The following is a 20,092-nucleotide window of genomic DNA, read 5'->3' on the forward strand; positions in this document are numbered from 1 at the left end:
ATACACACACACACACACGTACTTATAGATATAAACACACACACACACACACACATATATATTAATCTATGAACATATATATGAACATCAACTCCAGCTTAAAAACCCTTGATTGGGGGGAGGATGAAACCAGAGCTGACAAGAAAAGGATTCAGAAGTGAATGAATAAAATAAATAGTTTTTTTAAAAAAGTTTATCAATTTTATGGAACAAAAGTCTTTTGTTGTAAAAATTTTACTTACTAGGTAAAAATATATTGTCAATCTGTCCCGTGCACAGCTGAGAAACAATGTCTCATTCTAAGGTATCATTAATACTTGCTTGAAGATACTCCCAGGCTTTCCTCATTTCTGTTCCACCTCACTTATTCTTAACTACATACTATCTATTACTTTGTTATTTGTTAATTGCTTGTGTTGCCCCTGTATCCCACTTCATGAATGAAGGCTACTTAGGGGCTGGGACCAGGACCTGTTTTTGATGGATCTGGTCTGGCAGATGTGCCATCTTTAGAGCAATAACAGGGACTGGAACATCAGGGCCAGAAGAACCCTAGAAGGTTCCACAGTCCTAGGCAGCCCAGGGGTGGCTGTTGTGGGTGGCAGTTGGCAATCTAGGGTGTCTCCTTCATTCTGCGATGAGAAGAGCCCCTTGCAAGAGGGCCCTCTGGAGGTACTGAAAATTCACTTTTGTTTGGGTGTCCCAAGAATGGGGAGTTGCTAAATTGGCATGCCTAAATGCTAGGTGCTAGGGGTTTCTTTTCTCGACTCTCCATTAAAGGTTGAGGTGAAGGTGAGGGCAGTGAAGGGAGAACATTTTAAAAACTGTGCCTGACATCTGTGGTGTCAAACTCAAATAAAAACGGATCCCTGCGGGGTCGCCTATTGATTTACAAACTGTAAATTAACTATGTTGTATTTTTATTTATTTTTGTTAAACATTCCCTAATTACATTTTGATTTGGTTTGCTCTCGGCATTCGGGAGCTTTACTGAACACATGTGGCCAGCGAGTTTGACAGTTCTGCCTTACGTGAGCGAAAAAGAAGATGCATAAGGGAAAGAGCAGGGAAGGGAAATGTTTTAGATGGCAATTTGCCAGGTAAAACTGCAAAACGGGAAGTTTGTCTTGCAGCACTCTCCCCCTACTTCTAGACAAGGAATTCGCACAAAGGTGCGACCTCAAAGCATTTGATTTCGATAGAATGCGAAAAGTGCTTTCTAACTAAAGTGTTCTAATTAGGCTTAGCATTTTTTAAAAAGACGAGCATCGAAGAATTTAACTCAAAGGGAAAAAAAATCACTAAGAGTGAACTACCACACACTATCTTTCCCGTCTAAGTATGCCTAAATCGTTACAAGATTTGCAAAAGAAATTCAGGCAATTGCCTAATTTGCTCAGTCCCGAGGCTACAGGGGCGGACTTTCCTTTTCAGGCTGATAAGCATGTCCAAATGCAGACTACTAAAAGGCAGAGACTGCTTCCTTTGTGTCTGTATCCTTAGTCCTTTCTGCACAAAACCTGGTTCTCAGCAGTTGTTTTAATTAATGTTTCTCCAGCTCCAACTGGATTCTCCGATCCCTTTAGAAACCCCTGTTTCTGAATTCAATTGGAGGCTGATTTTTTTTTTTTTTTTTTTTTTTTTTGTGATAAAGATGGATTCATTAGCAGAATGAGTCACCAATATTATCTAAAGCAGAAGGGAAAAGAATGGAACTATCTCCTGAAACTATGGTAAAAGCTTTTTACTGTGGAAAAAGTTTTAACTCTCTAGGAAATATCTCCATTAGTATAGGAGTCCTAACTTGGAGACAAGAGGAAAGGTGGGACATGCATCACATTATTACTCCCAATCCAAATCAGAAATGTTAAAGTCCAGTTTTTAATTCCCAGACAGCTTTCAATAAGAGATCAAAGAGTAACAAGGGACCGAGGGATGCTTTTACAATTTCTCTCCGCAGGAGGGCGCTCCACGAAGGTCCCAGGGCATTGAATACGCAAGCGCAAAGAACTTCCTTTTGTAGGGAGGACCCGTTTTCCGGGAGACTACAAGTCCCAGCATCCAACCGCTACAGAAGGATCAACAAGGACCAGTAGTCGGTCAGCCCAGCTTCCACAGACGCAGCTGGGAACAGTTGCATGCTGGGATTCGTAGTCCTCATGCGAGCGGACATTCAGCGGGTAACCACGAGGGCTTCAGCATAACCGCTTCCGCTGTTTTGCGCTCGGACGTTTCCGGTACCAGTTGCTCACGCGGCCGCTCTCCCTTAGCTCCCGGTACTCCGTAGCCCGCCCTCCCGCGTGCGTGTGCGCGTACGAGTGTTTACACGCAGGCCGCCCGCCCACAGACACACACGCGGTCTGGAGGAAGCACGTGAGAAGCCGCCCCCTTGGCCACGCCCTCTCACCTCCGTGAGCTCAGCACGCTCTCCAGGAAGTCGTCATGAACCAGGGGAACTGGCGCGAGGTGACTCGCTGAGCACAGGGCGGGAAGAGCTGAACTAACCTCCTCCGCCCTGCCCTACACCAGAGAAGCTGGGATTTCCGCGTTACTGTTGCTTTAAATGGAAGCCGGGCCCTGAATACGCAAGCGCGTACGGCTCTGCCTTCTCCCTCCGTGTTCCATCCTCCCTCCCCATCCTGACCCCCTCCTAAAGGAACAGTTACTACTTTTTTTCTCACACCTTCTTTCTAATCTCTCCTTCCACTCCGCCTCCCTTTCCTTGAAGTCCCAGTTCTCCTCTCCCCCTTTGGGGGAGGGCTAACCCTCCGTTCGCTTCCTGGTCTCGAGCCGGCGGCGAGCTCGTTGCCATAGCGACCCGACCCGCGCGCCCTGCTGCCCCCCAGCCCCCGGGAACTAGAGGCGGCGGCGCTGGAGCAGGGGAGCGGGCCCGGTGGACGCGCGGCCGGGAGGGTGATGGAGGCGCCGGCGGACTCCAGCGGCGGCGGCGGCGTCGGGGACTCGGCAGCTGCCACCACCGCCAAGGGGGTAGCCCGGGCCGGCTCTGCTGAGGGCCCTGCGGCGCTGACGGCTGCCGTGACCGAGATCCGCTGCCCGGGCCCCAGGCCGCTGAGGCTGCTGGAGTGGAAGGTGGCGGCCGGCACGGCGGTGCAGATCGGTACGGTGCTGGCGGTGTGTCTCCCTATCGTGCCTCCCGCAGGCGGGGAGGCGGGCGCACTGCCGCCTTGCAACGCGCGCCGGAGAGCCGGGGAAGGAGAGGGTGAAGGGGGAGGCGGCGGAGAGGGAAGCCCCCACCTGTGCGGGAACCAGCGCGGTGAGCCCTCGCCTTGCCCCGAGGCCGGCGCCTGTGGCCGGACTCAGCGGTTGGCGGAGCGCAGGGTGAAGTCGGAGCGGGCCGGAGTGGTGCTAGAGCTGTGTGTGCAGCGGGGACAGGTGGTCCCTCCAGGGTAAGCGGCTACAGGGGCGGGGGGGCTGGCGGGGAGTTCAGGTGTCCCTTAGGGATAGTCGTGCCCCCTCCCCCAGACCTTCCCACTATGCCCGAAGCGCGCCAGCCCAGTAACGCTCCCCTCCCCATCTGACGGCGCTGACACCTTTGGGCACTGACTTATTTCAGTTTCCCGATCCAGTGAGACGGACCCGGGCCGATTTGGAGAGGAAGAGGAGGAAGGCAAGGAGCTAGCTAGTGACTGTGCCCTCGCCCAAGTGTTTTCGTTCTTTTTCCTGAAGGGCGGAGGCGGAGAAACTATTGAAAACCAAGAACTTCCGCCGTCTTTCTAACTTTACCATCCCGGGACCCTCCTGCACACCCGGGGTCCTTCTGCTGCTCTTCCTCGATCCCATCCCATCCCAGGCATTTGGGAGGACCACGGAGCTGGGTGGGCTCTGCACCTCTTACTGCCCAGAGAACGTGTACGAGGAGGAGGCAGGTGCGGGTTCTGAGAGTTCCCCCTCATCTTTACTTTTCTGTGCCTCCCTCTTTTCCCGCCCCACCCGCTCCTCTGCAGGTGGGCTTAAAGGGAAAAAAACATGATTAAAATAAGGCCCCTCCTCTCAGAATTGTGCTAGAGAATTCTATCTTGTCTGATCTCTGGTTCACCGCCCCGTCAGAGATGTCTTAATATCAAATAATTTCTTTAGGGAATGAAAAACTCATTCGCCTAGAAATCTTGATTTTTTTTTTTTTTTTTTTTTTTTTTTTTGCTATTCCCACCTTACTCTCTGCAATTTTGGACTCCTCCCTTTTCAGTTAGTGCTTATTAGTTGGACAGACAAAAGTGTTGGGATTTTTAAAAAATTAAATTTTATTTTCCTTTTTTTTCTTTAACAAATCTTTATTAGTCGATAGCCAGAAAGCTGTAGTTTTATTTCATTACTACAAAAAAAAAAAAAAAAAAAATTGAAGGGAGGCTGTGCTGGGATCAGTCTCTAAAAAACCCAAGTATATTTATCCTTTTAAAAAATTTTATTTGTCTTTAAAATTAAAACAGAACATGGTGATACTGAAATACATACATATGCCTATGTAGAGTCTATGTATGTATATGACTATGTGTATGCGTATGGCTATATACATACTTATATATACATATTTATGCATGTATCATGCATGTATTCATACATCAAAAGAGTACCTAGGTATTATTTTGATACACTGACTTGTTCAAAGTAAGCTAGTATTTGGTGTTCTCTCTTCTAGCTCTCTCCCTTCCTTCAGCTCCAATCCTGTAAAACTTAAAGTTTCAGAAAATATGATACAATTGTGCTTCATAGAGGAATGTATGAGACTGAGCTCTCTAGAGTATAAAATTATGTACCTCAAGCTTTTGAGTAGCCAGATTTCCATCCTGTCTCAGTAGTTTGTTTCAAATTCTGTGACCATTTACTTGACCAAAATGAGTAGTTTGGGTCATCATAAGATAATTAAAGCTGAAAAAAAAATAATCATTTCACTTGAGTGGTAGTCTCCTGCTGAAATGTCTACTTTAAAAAAAATTGTAAATTACTTTTGTCAAGTTCTTGAATTCTTGGTATTCATTATAGCTTTCAGGAAAATTGGCCTGTAATTAATTTCTTTTCCAGTCCAAAATATTTTGTGTAGGTGGGTGGGAGTTGTCATCTTTTTGTAACATGCTGCTTTGTATTTGACCAAAATATTATAAATAAATATTTTTATAAGACCTTAGAGGAAGCATGGTGTGATGGATAGAAAGCTATCTTTAGTGTCATTCAAGAATTGTGTTCAAATTCCACCTCTGAAACATGCTAGCTGTGTCCTTTTGAGCAAGCCAATTAATCTGTCTGCCAGGCAACCCTCTTAGATCTACAAGTTACAGAATAGGAGCTGATTTGTTTTGGTAGAAAGAGTTCCTTCACTTTCAGTTCCCTAATCAATGAAATGACGATTCACAAACATAATAGGTTTAGTTTGCAGGTAAAAATAAATCAATCTCGTTGGCTACATAGGATTTGTTGTTATTGTTCCTATTATCTGTGTAATAATATGGCATCATAGATCCGAGAGCTGGAAAGGAACCCAGGAGTCTAGCCCCACCATTTTATAGAGGAAGAAACTTTTTATCCATAGAAGTTAAATAAGGTGTCCAAGAGTATATAGTTAAGAAAACATGTAAGAAAAGATCTGAATATCATCTTCAGTGCCTTTTACATTATACCATGCTGTCTACATCGATACAAAATTTTTTTTTCTTGCCATTGGTAGAATTGTCAACTTTTTGGTGTATTTTTGCTCTTTCAATTCAAGATACAAATATTAGGTAAAACATTCCTAACCATTTTAGAGTATAGACTAATAGAGGATAAAACATGCTCAAATAAATATAATACCATTATAAGAACTGCAAAGCAATGGGAAGGTCCAAAGGTTGTTACTTTTTCCAGGGGCAGAAATCAGAGGATCCTTTTATTAATTGGGTTTTTAATCAGATGGTAGAGGTGAAAAGGAGGACTTTACAAGCTTAGGGAATACAAAAAGTGAAGGAACAGGATACATTTGAAGGACAGTCTGGTGTGGCTTAATCATAGAATACTTGAAGGCAAGTAATAAGAAATAAGGTTGGACAAATTGGTTCCACTTGCAGCAGGAGTTGAGTTCGCTACCAGCATAGAAGCATCTATTTACAAACAAGATATAAACAGGATTAATTGGCGATAATCCAAGAGGAAAGTCATAACTTTAGGGAAGACAGAAAAAAGCTTCTTATAGACAGTGGGATTTTAGGCAAGACTTAAAGAGAGCCAAGTAATCCTGGAGAGAGCATTTCAGGCACGGGAGACAGCTTATGAATGTGTGAAGATACATGAGGTCTGGAGATAGAATGTCTCTTATGACAATAGCAAGGAGGCTAGAGCCAGAATAATTAGAACACAGAGTAAACAGGGAGAGTAAGGTCTAAAAAAAATGGAAAGATTTATGAAGGTCCAGGGTATTTTATGTTTATGCTCCTGAAGGCATTAGGGAACCAATGAAGTTTATTGAATAGAGGAGCAACCTGGTCAGACTTAGACTTTACAAAGATCACTTTGACAGCTCAGTGGTGTATGGTCTAAAGGTCCTGGGTTGCCAGAGAAGTTTGACATGTGTTTAGTGGCTAATAGGAAGAAGAATCTCCTGAAAAGTTAAGCATAAAATATTGACATGGCAAAATAGTCACATAAGGAAGTTTAGTCTGTCAACTGAAGGATATTTTGGAAAAGAGAGTGGTAAGACCTATATTTGGAGGCTGTTGTAATAGTCCTGGCAGATGTTATTAGGGTGGTAGATATGGGAATAAGAAGAGGAAGGTGGTGAATATGAGAGAGTTTGTAGAGGATAATTAACTGCACTTCACAGTGAAGTAGAGAGAAAATAATCAAGACTTTTGAAAAGCCAATTGTTCAATAAGATTAGATGAGGAGTCAATGAAGGAAACAGTTGTAGTTGTTGAGTTTGGAGGAGAAATTAGGAAAGTTATTATTTTCTGAAGCCAAGAAAGTGCAAGGAGAGAGGTCAAAGGAAGAATTGGTTTTTAGGATTTGAAATACTAATTTATATAGTATCTTTCTTAGGTGACTTCTTTCTTCTGTGATTACAGTATATATTTTGTGGGTGTTATGATTCTCCTTTCTGCCACTGATTCCATGTGTCATGCCTTAGGTGGCTCTTTACCTATAATATGGAGATTGATCTTGAAGTATTCCTCTTTTGCTTTTTAAAGTTTCATTATCAATAAAATGTGTGTGTGTGTGTGTGTGGTTGTATACACCACACTTAAAGTTCTACCAAGAAATATTCATCAACAAGCCTACAATTAAGTATCTTCACTATACTAGGTCTTAGGGGAGTAAGGACAAAATGACAGTTCTTAAGGAAGTTTATATTTTCTTGGGGAAGATAATATACATATATAAGTACGTACAGAATATATTAAAGATAATTTGGGGGAAGGGGAAAGAAGAGGCTACTAGTCACTGGGGGATCAGAAAAGGCTTCATTGAGATTGTGACACTTAATCATAGTTTTGAAGGAAACAATGGATTAAAAAGACTGAGAGCATTCCAGGCATGGGCTTTCCTGTTTTGTTAAATCACCTCCCTAGTGTTTGTGAGAACTCATCTTTGGTGAGGCTTAGCTAGGGAAAGACCATTTAGCAAAGTCATTAGTTAAGGCCCTGTTTGCATTTCTTCTGGCAACTCTAATTATATTTGTTTGAACTAAGGTTTAATGCTTCATTATAATCGTTAGTGTGTGCCAAGGAATGATGTATTTTAATTTCTACAAGCATGCTTGACTTTTTCAGTAGGAACAAAGGCTGTTAATTTTCACATTCATGGACACTTGTGATTAAGAAATTAAAACTAGAATTATTTTTTTTCTTCATTTTTCTCCATGTGATATTTCTGCTTCATGTATATGTGGTTTTGAGGCATTGTGGTATAGGGTTCTATAAGTTTCTTCACTTGAAATTCCTAGATGTAAATTATACCCTTAATACAAATACAAATTTGTACCATTATCTTGGGCAAGTCATTGATGCTTCTGTGACATCTTACATAATATGCTAAATATGACATAGCCCTTGATGCTTAAAATAGTTTTAAATTGTTTGAAATAATGTCAAAAACAAAACAAAACAAGGAAGATCTCATGTAAGCACTTGTTACATATTATTTCAATATTGCTTACTAAAGCATAGTGTTAAAGAAAAATGATGCAGAAATTGTTAGCTTAAAAATAATAAACCTAAGAATATAAGTATATATACATATGTAAATATATATACATATACACACATATACATATGTATTCTTGACTTGAATTATTTGAACTGCATTCTTTTGGTACCTCTTCCCAAGGAAATTATATTCACTTCTTCTGTGATGTGCTTTTTAAATATTTTAGGGATTATATTTATGCACACCTGCATCTTTGATTTCCTTCACAAGCTAATTGTACAATAATTCAGAGTCTGATTCTTTTTGTACAGCAAAATAATGTTTTGGTCATGTATACTTATTGTGTATCTAAGTTATATTTTAATATATTTAACATCTACTGGTCATCCTGCCATTTAGGGGAGGGGGTGGGGGGGGTAAGAGGTGAAAAATTGGAACAAGAGGTTTGGCAATTGTTAATGCTGTAAAGTTACCCATGTATATATCCTGTAAATAAAAGGCTATTAAATAAAATAAATAAATAAATAAATAAATAAATATTTTAGGGATTAGTTTGTACAAGAAAAATAGCATATTCCCAAACATGTTTACATAGATGTACAAATACATAGATTTATATTTCACTTTACATTATAAAAAATTTATCTTTTTAACAATTGAACTGTTATCATTGCAGATATTCCTGTCTTCTTTTTATTGATGAGGAAATCTTAAATGCTTTAAGTCATACAGTAGTAGAATTGACTTGAATTTGAACCCAGGTCTTTTGGTTCCAAAGTTGGTCATCTTTCCACTAAGGCTTAGCTACATATTTATGTAGTTTTGAAGTTGTGCATGTCACAAGGCTTCCAGCGTTTTAGAAGTTGTGAAATTGTCCTATAGCCCAAGTTCAAAAATACTATGCGTTACGTTTGAACATTGAAGTGAAATTTAAACTTCATTTTCCTTTAAGAATTTTAAATATTAAATATCTCTTGAGTCTGTTTTAGAATTGAAAATGCTTGTTATTTTGATTTTCTTTTTTTCTTATGACATTGCTATTATGGCATGAAATATCCTATTTGTGTAGTACTTAAAAATTATGACCACAAACAAAGGGCAAGGCAAGTGTGAGAAGAGGTCATTAGAAGTCATCTCTAAGTGTCTATAATAGTTAGTTTGGAGACTATTGCTATTGAAACATGAAGCATTTACACTCCAAAAGAATTTTTAGATTGGTGTGACAGTGACTCTTCAGTATTTCAAGGAGCTATGATTTCTTTGGTGTAGCAACATTGTGGTGTAATAAACAGTTCTGTATTTTGAATTAGAGAATATTAGTCCAAATCAAACTTACTCTGACATCAAACATCACTGACTTATGTGACCTTCGATAAGTTACTTCAGTTCACTTCATAACTTTATCTTTAAAATGGAATTGGGATTATTTAATTATTTGATATCTGAGGTACTTTCTAGATTGAAGTCTATAATAATCGGACACCTTCTGATGAAATATTGCAGTCCCTCTGTGTCTCAGTTTTCATTAGTTTCTTTGACTGTTACCAAAAACCTAAGGCATGGTGGTCAACCTTGGCCAACCTTCACTTAAGTACATTAGTTAGTCCTTAACTATCTTGATATGTTATTGCCAGATGTATACCTGGAGTCTTTCTAATTTGGACCTGCCATAACTTGTTCTCTGCTGGCATACCATAAACTTCAAGTACCCAGAATTATTTTTATGAGGCATCCCAGTATTTTCGTAGGGAAGGAGGAGGGACCACCTTTAGTTAAAAAGAAGACAAATTTATCTTTAAGACCAAATCTCATTGTTTTAGTAATAGTTTATTTATTACATTGCTTTTTGTGTTTTTTCATTTTCTAAAATCAAGACAAGGGGTAAGGAAATTTGGTTCAGACATTCTTAGAATACTATTGAAACATTCTAGAAGTCTGTAGGAAAGAATGTTTTTTGCAAACTCAACTTACCTGTTACATTAACATTAGATTAACACAGGTTTTTTGGATTTTTAAAAAATCTTCATTTCCTTTTTTTTCCCTTTCAAACTAGCATCAGTAATCTTGATTGATTTAGAAATTAATTTCAATTAAGCAGTTTTTTCTTTCCCTTTTAACTATTCCTCAGAAGATCTCATTCAAGTCTGTAGGGTGTGAAGGTATCACATAATCTACTAGGTTCTATTAAACTAGCAGATCATTGTGTTTCAAGTCTAGTTTAACAGGAAACAGTTAACTTTTTTACTTCCTCTGTCTTGTGGTGGCAAATTGTATGGTGTGTGTGTGTGTGTGTGTGTGTGTGTGTGTGTGTGTGTGTGTGTGTGTGTGTGTGTTTCTGCATGTATATGTTAATTTCTATATTTGAGTGCTTCAAAAGTAAACATATTTAAAGATTGTGAGTCTTACAGAATGTTGGGTATTTAAAGATGCTCTATGCTGAGGTATCTTAGTCACTGCCCCTTGTCCTCAAGAAGCCAGAAAAACTGAATGAGACCTAAACCTGATTAATATGTAATTGGAATATATTTATCAAAATAATGTTAATTTGTGTTTTTCTAAATCAGTATCTTTTTTTTTAAATTTGATTAACATTGCTCCATAAAATATATTTTCAAATAAAAAATAAAAAAATATTTTCAAATAAAAAAAATAAAAAATGTATTTTCAAACTTTGGTTTTTAACATAAGCATGTAGCTTGGTTGCTGCCATTTTATTAAAAAAACTTTTTTGTGAGTTAACAAATATTCAGAATAATTTCTGAATATATGATTTCCCATTAAAACTAATTCTTAAGCTGGGGTTGGTAAATTTGGTTACTGAATTTTAGTATAGTTTATTTTATAATTCTATATTTTTTATTTTATGCACTTAAAAACATTATCATAAGAGAGGGGGTCTATGGCTTTCATCAGATAGACTTAGGCAAGGACCAAAAAATGGTGTGGAGAACCCACATCAAAAATGGTTTGGGGGATGAGAAACAAACTGCTAAGCTTCATCTTGGTTATTGTGCCTTTCACAGTCTCTGATATTTTGGACTATGAGGCTTTGGGACTGACTTAATTCTCTTTGAAATCCTCTCTATGCCTTCCTATCTGGTTCTGTATAAAGGACATTTGTAATGTAGTAGATGCCTTTCTCTTGTCTTTTGTCTTGCTAAAAGACAAATACACATTTTCTGTATAAGATATATAAGGTCTATAAAGATAGATTTTAGCCTCACTTTCCTGAGAAAGTAAGACTCTTACAACTTGCCCAAGGCCAAAGTAATAAGTAGCAGAATCCAGATTCAAATAGTTCTTCAGACTCCATATGGAGTCCCTTTTATACATATATATATATACCTTTTGTACTATTGGTGTGTGTACCATTATTGATAACTGCTTCCTGTCTAATTATGTATATCATATATATTTTAATTTTGCCTTTGTAATTATTTGTAATTTTTATTCATCTAAATTGTTTCATTATTTACTTTGGAGAGATGTATTGATGAAAGAAATATGAGTATTTAAGACATTAGAAAGAACTGTGTAGTTTCTAAAATGGAGTCCAACATGATCTTTCCCATTAGCCTTTTCCCATCTCATTGTCCATCTGCTACACTCATTCATGACATACATATTGATGAACTTACTTGATTGGCTACATGGCACTGTTCAAGCAACATATATATATATTTAAAGACAGAGGAATAATATATGTATCTTCTTACTTTGAAAACTTGGGTGATTCCCATATATAGTAAAATATTTGTGGCAGCACTTTTTGTGAAAGCGAAGAATTGGAAATAAAGTACATATCTTTTGATCAGGAAATGGCTAAACAAATTATGATACATGGAAGTAATGAAATATTATTGTGGTCTAAGAAATGATGTGTGTGGTAAACAGAGAAAATGGAAAGATCTCTTATGAACTGATACAAATTGAAGGAAGTAGAGCCAAGAAAAACGTACAAAAAACTAAAACAATGTAATGGAAAGAATAACAGTAAATATAGTACAAAAAAAAAGTAAATATAACAGTTGTAAAGATGAAGCAAGATTCAAATGAAGAGAGATGATAGGATACCCCCAAACCACCCCTTCAGAAACTTGGGAAGTTCACAGGCATCACACATTGCATGGTTTCAGAATGTTTTCAGAGAATATTTATTCTTCACTTAGAGCTTCATTTTTTGAATATCCTTGAAAAAAAAAACAGTGAATATAGGAATAATACAATTTTGACAAAGTAATTCTGGCCCTGTCTTGTTAAATTTAAGATACATGTAAATAAAAATGAGTAGAATTTCTGTTTTTCATCTATTTTTTTTTTCATCAATTTTTTGTCACAATTTTCATCAATTGTGATTTTTTTCCCTCTCTAAAAATACTGTTTGTTATATAGTAGTATGTCTTTGGAGAAAGGGGGGAATATTTGATAACTATGATGATGTTTGGAAAAAAAAGACCTAAAAGACATCAATAAAAATTTATTTTAAAAATTAAGATGAACAAAAAGACTATGTTCTGCATAAATTGAACAGGAGAGTGCAGTTTTAAAGAAATACTGTAAAAGAATTATTAAAGTAAATTTTCATAGTTTTTCATTTTTTGTATTAGGATTTTCTTAAAGGGGGAGGCTAGGGATATTATTTAATATTCCATTTAGTTTTGTTTTATTTTTAAGCTGAACTCTTTCAGAATCTGCTGGATAGTTAAATTTCAGTTGTATTGTGTGTTTCTACTTAAACAACTCTCAGAAATTGTTCTTACAGAAAATTGTTCTTACACATGTACACATGTACAGAAAATTGTAAGAACATAATTTTTGTATAGTGACCAAATTATTGAACACTTGACATACTGTTTACCTCTGTGGTTAGGCCCAGGTCTGCCTTTAATAGCTAGACTTTTATTGGCAAATGAGTGTCATTTATTGTAAGCTAAATACAGTTTTTCTTTTGGTGGGCAATGGAAGAATAAGAACAAATAAGAATCTTACAACAAATAAGGCTTCTTAGAAAACTCATAAAAATTTCTTAATAAATACCAAAATTTTCATTAAAGTAATGTAGAATTTTAGAATTGGAAAGGTCTTAAGACATTGTTTGGTTAAGGAGTTCTTATCCTAGGATCTATGGATAGATTTTAGGAAGCCATGAACTTAGATAGGGAGAAAAAAAATGCATCATTATTTTCTTTATAACTATGCATTTTTGTTGTTGTTGTTAAAAACATACTGAGAAGGGTCCCATAATTTTCACCAAACTATTCAGTGATCTATAAGGAAAGCAGAAGGGAAGGGAATAATCATTTCTATAGTGCCTACTATTAGCCATGCACTGTGAGAAGTATTTCACAATGTCATTTGATATGACACACAAAAAGTTAACCTTTGTTTTGGTCCAACATGTGTTTAAAAAGAGGAGAAAATGGGTCCTTTTGAGAGCTAGTGCTTTTGGTCCTGGTTACATAGCTGAAAAGTATGGCAGGACTTAACCAAGTAATTTGATTATTAGTCCAATGTTCTCTTTATATTCTATCTTTCTTTTAAATTTTGGCTAAGTAGAAAAAATTTACTTATTTTACCTAATTTACTCATTAAAGATGAGTACTAGGATAGTAAGAATACTAAGAATAGCTTTGGACATTCTTTTCTTTAACTCAAAAGAAAGATTGTTTTAGGATTTCTTCATAATTTTTGTATTTTTTATTTTTGAGGGCTAAACCAGGAGAAATTAAATCTTTCTGGTATTCAATAACATTTTTAGTTGTAGCTTCATTTCTCTTAACATTGTTTTTTTTTTTTTTTTTTTTTTTGAGATGCAGAAATAGTATCTAACATGGTAGTTTAATGAAAAAACAATGTGATACCTTGTTATGCCCTGCTTTGTTTCCTGTTCTTTAACCACACACGTCTTTTTTTTTTTCTAAGAAGATACTCCCCATTTGGCTGAATGAATTTTTGTTTCTTTGGTTTAAGCATAGGATGCTTTAAAAAAAAATCTAATCTGGATTCATTGGCTCTTTTTTTGGCAATGCCATCTTAAGACACCTTTAGAGTGAATGATGGAAACAAAAGTCTTTATCCCCTTTTTTCAAAATTCAGAAACTATAAGGTACTTTGAAAGACAGTATTAGGTTAAAATGATAAGGGTTGGAAAAATTTACTGTTGTGACTTAATGTTACACGATCTTATATATTGTTGTGATCTGTATGGTAAATATACTGACACAGTGATATGAAACAGTTGGGGAAATGTGATTAGATGGGTAGTTTTTCTGAAAAGATGGAGAAGTCTCAGTGACCTGTAAGCCCAATATGAGTCAGCATTATGATATGGCTGCCAGAAAAAGTAATGCAAACTCAAACTGCATTAAAAAGAGGCATAACTTTGGAAGAATAAGGAATAAGGAAAACTTCTGTACTCTGCTCTTATTAAACCCTATTTTGAACTATTCAGTCCTATGCATTATGACTTAAGAAGGAGCTTGATAAACTGGAAGGTATCCAGAGTAGGGCAACCAGTCTGGTAAAAGACTTTGAGTTTGTGTCATATGAAGACTGGGCATGTTTTAAACAGAGAAATGTCTGAGGACCAGGTGAAGTATAGGGTGGTATGGGATTTGAAAGCATTCTTCAGGTTTTTGATGGGCCTGCCATGTGGAAGAATGATTTTACTTCTATTTTGCTCCACAGGGCTGAAATACTATGTAGAAAAGGTAAATTTAAGCTGATGTTAGGGAAAACTTCATATCAATCAGCAAGTATTTATCATCTACTTAATACTTTATCAGATAAGCATTGAGGATATAAAGAAAAAATGAAAACAGTCCTCTACCCTCAAGATTATATTCTAGGGCAGCTAGGTGGCCCAATGGATAGAGCACCAGCTCTGAAGTCCAGAGGAACAGAGTTCAAATCTGGTCTCAGACACTTAACACTTTCTAGCTGTGTGACCCTGGGCAAGCCACTTAACCCCAATTGCCTCAGCAAAAAAAAAAAAAATATATATATATATATATATATATATATGAGAGAGAGAGAGAGAGATCCTAATAATATAATCCTAATAAAAGAGACAACATGTATGTAAATAGATATATGGATATATTTATGTACCTATATATACATACAAAAAAGCCCTAGAAGGGAAGATACTAGTAGCTAAAGAGACCAAGGTAAAGCCTTTTGCTTCAAATGGTGCTTCAATTGAATCTTGAAGAAAATCAGGGATTCAAGGAGGTGAAGACCATCCCATCCTTGAGGGACCTCATACAAAGATGAGAGATAGATCTTTATATGTAAGCTAGTGTGAATTGTGTGGAGAGTATTATGAATGGAAGGTGACTATGGATCGTGAAGAGTTTTATATGCCAAAAAGAGTTTATGTGATCCTAGATGTAATAGGGAATTAATGGATTTTACTAAGTGAGGAATTACAAGAATAGACTGAGACTTTAAGGAGATTGCTTTGGATGTTATGTGAAGGATGGATTGAATGGGCAGAGCAATTAGGAAGCTGATGTGATAGTTTAGGTCAGAGGTGATAGATTTGAACTAGAGTAAAGTGCTGTGGAAGTAGAGAGAAAAGGATATATATAGATACAGATAGATACACATATATAAAAGAATGAATATGAATATATAAACAGCTAGATATTGCTGTAGATAGAATGCTGGACCTGGATTCAGAAAACATGAATTGAAATCTATACTCGGAAACTTCTGGGTATGCAGGATGCAATCCTGGTAAATCATTTGACCTCTGTGCCTCAGTGTCTTGCTTTGTAAAGCTGGGATAATAGCATCTACTTCCCAGGATCAAATGAAATAATAATTGTAAAGTGATTAACACAGTATTTGGCAAATAGTATATAAATACTTACTGTTATTATCATTGTTATTAAAGCACCTGGACAGTAAAGAAAGATAATACTGAAGTTATGAATTAGGTTTGATTACAAGTTGACCTTAATTTATGAACAAGTTGTATTTCAAGTTTATTTGTAAGTCATTTGATTGGAAATTCATTTTCCTTTAGACAGCTATAAGTAGTGGGTCATTCTAGTTCTTAATGAATGTTCTTAATGAAATGTAGTTCATTAAGAACTAGCTATAATTCTATATATAAATGTTATATATATAAATATATGATTGAAAAACAGAAAATAACATTAATCATTGCATAAAATGAAGTTTAATAAAAGTATTCTGTGTTAAATTCATACTTGAGGAAAAGCAGGCTTAATTATCAAGTTGTTAGAGACTTTGGACTTTTGTAAAGGGCTTTAGAGGTTGACACTGGTTCTTTGTTTAATTCTGTTTCCAAACTTAACATTCCATTGCCTTGATAAAATGGACATTCTCATACATAATCCTTTGTGGAAGGACAACTTAGCAAACTGCTCTTGCAGGTAAAACAGTCACAGCTATGAAGAACCCCCAAAAAAATAGTATCAAAAACATAAATGGTTTTGTCATTGAAAATGACTTTAAAGAGATTACCATCTGCTTTGCACCTGTACCTTCAGGGCAATGGAACTTCTCCATCTTAATTACAGCTGAAACCTTCCATATGCTTTATTTCCTTTATTGGAAGGGTAACTCTTTGAGAGAAGGGACTGTCTTACCTTTCCATTTGTATCAGTAGTGCTTTTATATTTTCCCCCTCATTCATGTCCATTTGTCAAAATTAGGTTTATATAAATATCATATCTTAAGAGAAAGTGCTGTGCTCTGAGCAAAGCAGAATTGAATTTGCCCAAAGGAAACATGAAATAACGCAAAATTAGAGAAGTCAGCCCAACTATTCATATGGATTATTTGTGTTCAACCTGTGGCAAAGCATTCTGACCTCTTATTAATCTGATCAGCTATAGTGGGACACATTGTAACTGGATTCTAGCATAGTGGTGTTATTTTGTTTGTCTTCAAACAAAAGGACATCAACAACATTCAGTTACTTAACTTTTTAGAATTCTCTTTGTAGTTTGATTTCCACTGAGGTTACTAGTAACTTAATTGTGAAATTGAGTAACACCCCTTTTCCCTCCCCTCCCCCCACCATTTCCTTACTCAGCAAATGTTGATTGGATTCTTTTTTTTTTTTTTTCTCAAGATTTTTATTGTTATCTTTTTGTCTTGATAGTGAAACAATTCACCTCCCACTGCCTCCTTTGGGACAAAGGAGACCATTTAAGAAAAAATATTTGATAAAGAAAACTGGGCTGGCAATGTATATAATATTCTGTCCTAATACTATGCCTACCCCAATCCCTGCTGTAATAGAAGACAACCAAAATGTTGGTATTTCTCATTGAAAATTCTCTGGAATTGCTTTTAATCAAGTGATCTTTTGCAGTCCTCATTGTCCTTAATCTCTGCAGAATATTATGCTCACCTTCCCTTCGTTCTGGATATATATATATATATATTTATTTATTTATTTTTTCTCTTTCTTCTTTTGGCTATCTTGCTACTTTTTTTCCGCCTCCTATGTTCTTTGCTGGGAGCCCTGGGCTTCTATTGGTAAGGCTTTATCATTCTAATCATCCTCTTCTCTAACCTCTTTTCTCATTTCTACTTTTTTGTCTGGGGAATAGTAATCAAATCACCATTCAGATTCTAAGAAAGGTTGTGTCAGTCAGTTGTTGAATGGCATTAATTTGGATCAGGATTGAAAAATGCCAACAACCACAAGCAGTATATTCTTTCTTCTCTCCTCCTCTCAGTTTATGTAAGCCTTCCTTGGTCCTATACCTCTCATCCCTCCATTCTTCACTCCCATCACACAACTCACTTTGATCATGCCTCTTATGCATTTGTGGATTATTTTATGTTACAGTTATTTGTATATTACCCGTGAGGGTAATGCAAGCAAGGACAAGTAGTTTATTTAAACTTTGTTTCTTTTCCCACAGTCGCTTAAATATTTGAATGAGATTTTAAAAAAAATTCACAGGTAAAATGAAAAGGGGAAGGAAACTTTTTAGTCAAGAGTTGGATTTTAGAAGGAAAAGAGGAGGAGTGGTAACATGGGATGTGACTACAAAAGATATTGATTGTAAGAGGTAAAATTTAACTGAATATCAGTAGTGGGGAAACCGAAAAGAGCCCTGGATTTGGGAACTTCATTTTAAATCCCACCTCCGTCATTTAATGCTTGTGTGACTATGGATGAGTCAATTAAACTCCCTGGGCTTGAGTTTCTTTATTTGTAAAAATGAGAAGATTAGGCTAGATGACATCAAGGACCCTTGTAATTCCAAATACCATTCTGAGAACATGATTTCTTCTGTAGAAGAAAGATGATGAAAGTGTTAGAGGGCTCCCTCTGCTGGCCATTAAGTGGGAAGTCTGGCCCAGAAACGGCTTTGTCTAGTGCTGTTTGGAGTTAGGGAAAGGAGACAAGTATAGAAAACTATTCATGTGTGAAAATCATTCCATAATTTTGGGTATGTTTACTTCTAGGAGTGAGCATTGTAGTCTGTGACTTAGTTATAAAATTTTCTGGAAAACATTACACAGATATGTAAATTTTAAAAGAAAAATATCATTGATTTATGAAACCTTGCTCTGTCTTTCCTATTTACTCCATTTTGTTGTGGTAGATTTCTTAATGCTCCCAATTCTTTTATCCTAACTCATCCAAATAAGGAAGCCTGACTGGAGCAGGCTTCTTTTTCTGAATAAATCCCTTTCTCTCCTTCCTCCCAGGCTAGCCATCCTTTGTATATATCTTTAAAAAGACAAGGAGAAAAAAAGACCATTCATCAAAACCAACCAACGATGTACAGTGTCTGCTAGGATATGCAGTATTTACATCAATACTCCTATATATTTACAATGAAGTAATGAAGGAAGTACATTTTATCAATTCTTCTCTGGGACTAGATTTTATCATTATAATTATATGATATTCTATTTAACTCTTTGGATTCTAATTACAGGTCCAAATTTAGCTCTATGAAATTGAATAATCATAAATGTAAACTAATTCATTTAAGTTAAAGTTTTTCCCATACATGATGGTGTAAACATTGCAAATGTGGGGGGGGGGGAACAAACTTTGGTCAGTGTCCAGCTGACCCTCAGCAGGTCCACCCCCCAAAAAAGGCCACTGTTATCTGTACAGCAGAAATTTGATTGATCGAAACATAATACTCTCATCTAAAAATAGTAGGAAAGTTCAACTTTTGTATATTGTTACAATTATGTCTGTATATACATAGCTATATAAAATTACTGCTATTACAAGAGAAGTATAGCAAAAGGGAATAGTCCTACTATAGCCTTGTTGGACCAACTACACATAGAGCAATGTGTGTGTGTGTGTGTGTGTGTGTATTTTTTTTGCAATTGGGGTTAAATGACTTACCCAGGGTCACACAGCTAGGAAGTATTAAGTGTCTGAGGTCAAATTTGAACTCGGGTCCTCCTGACTTCAGGGCTGGTGCTCTATCTACTGTACCTCTTAGCTGCCCCCTATGGGCATTATATCTTAAAGGAAATATCGCCAAGTAAATAGGAGATTGAGCACAATGGTGATAGGAAAACATGTCATATAAGAGATAGCTAAATTAATCGGAAACTTAAGCTTGGAGAAGTTAAAGAGTCCTCTTATGGAAGAAGGCTTAATGTCTGTCATTCTTCAGTTTCAGATGACAGGACTGAGTTCCAGGAGTTAGATTTTTACGTAAGAGTAAGGAAATAATTTAGAGTTGTCCATTGAAATGGGCTTCTTTGTGATATGGAAATCCTTGTCCTTAGACACATTCAGATTTAAGCTTAATTGTTAAACCAGGGTTGTATAATTTAGTTCTTAGCTTTGTGTCAACTCCTTTAAAAAGTATGTCATATAACCACGTAACCATTTTCAGGGATAACAAAAAGTAGCCATAACTTTGTGAAGAATAATGTAATGTCTGGGCTAGCCCTCTGGTGGGCCTTGGGATCAGCCCAAAGTTTT

At 36.8% G+C, this 20,092-nt stretch overlaps 1 protein-coding gene across 5 annotated transcripts in view; it reads left to right on the forward strand.

Moving 5' to 3' along the window:
- The first annotated feature begins 596 nt into the window (after positions 1 to 596).
- The window catches only part of CTDP1 (CTD phosphatase subunit 1), a 145,649-nt gene continuing 126,153 nt past the window's right edge, over positions 597 to 20,092 (forward strand). The window contains exon 1 of one of the 5 annotated variants that reach the window (XM_031946741.1): positions 597 to 672. In XM_031946741.1, coding sequence (XP_031802601.1) covers positions 638 to 672 — 35 coding nt within the window. In that variant the 5' untranslated portion in view covers positions 597 to 637. Of the gene's footprint in view, positions 673 to 2,282; positions 3,408 to 20,092 lie in introns of those variants that run through there. The other 4 variants (XM_031946742.1, XM_031946740.1, XM_031946739.1 and 1 more) reach the window with 4 other exon arrangements.

The sequence above is a fragment of the Sarcophilus harrisii genome, chromosome 1 (assembly GCF_902635505.1).
Source record: "Sarcophilus harrisii chromosome 1, mSarHar1.11, whole genome shotgun sequence".
In the NCBI taxonomy this organism is placed as follows: domain Eukaryota; kingdom Metazoa; phylum Chordata; class Mammalia; order Dasyuromorphia; family Dasyuridae; genus Sarcophilus; species Sarcophilus harrisii.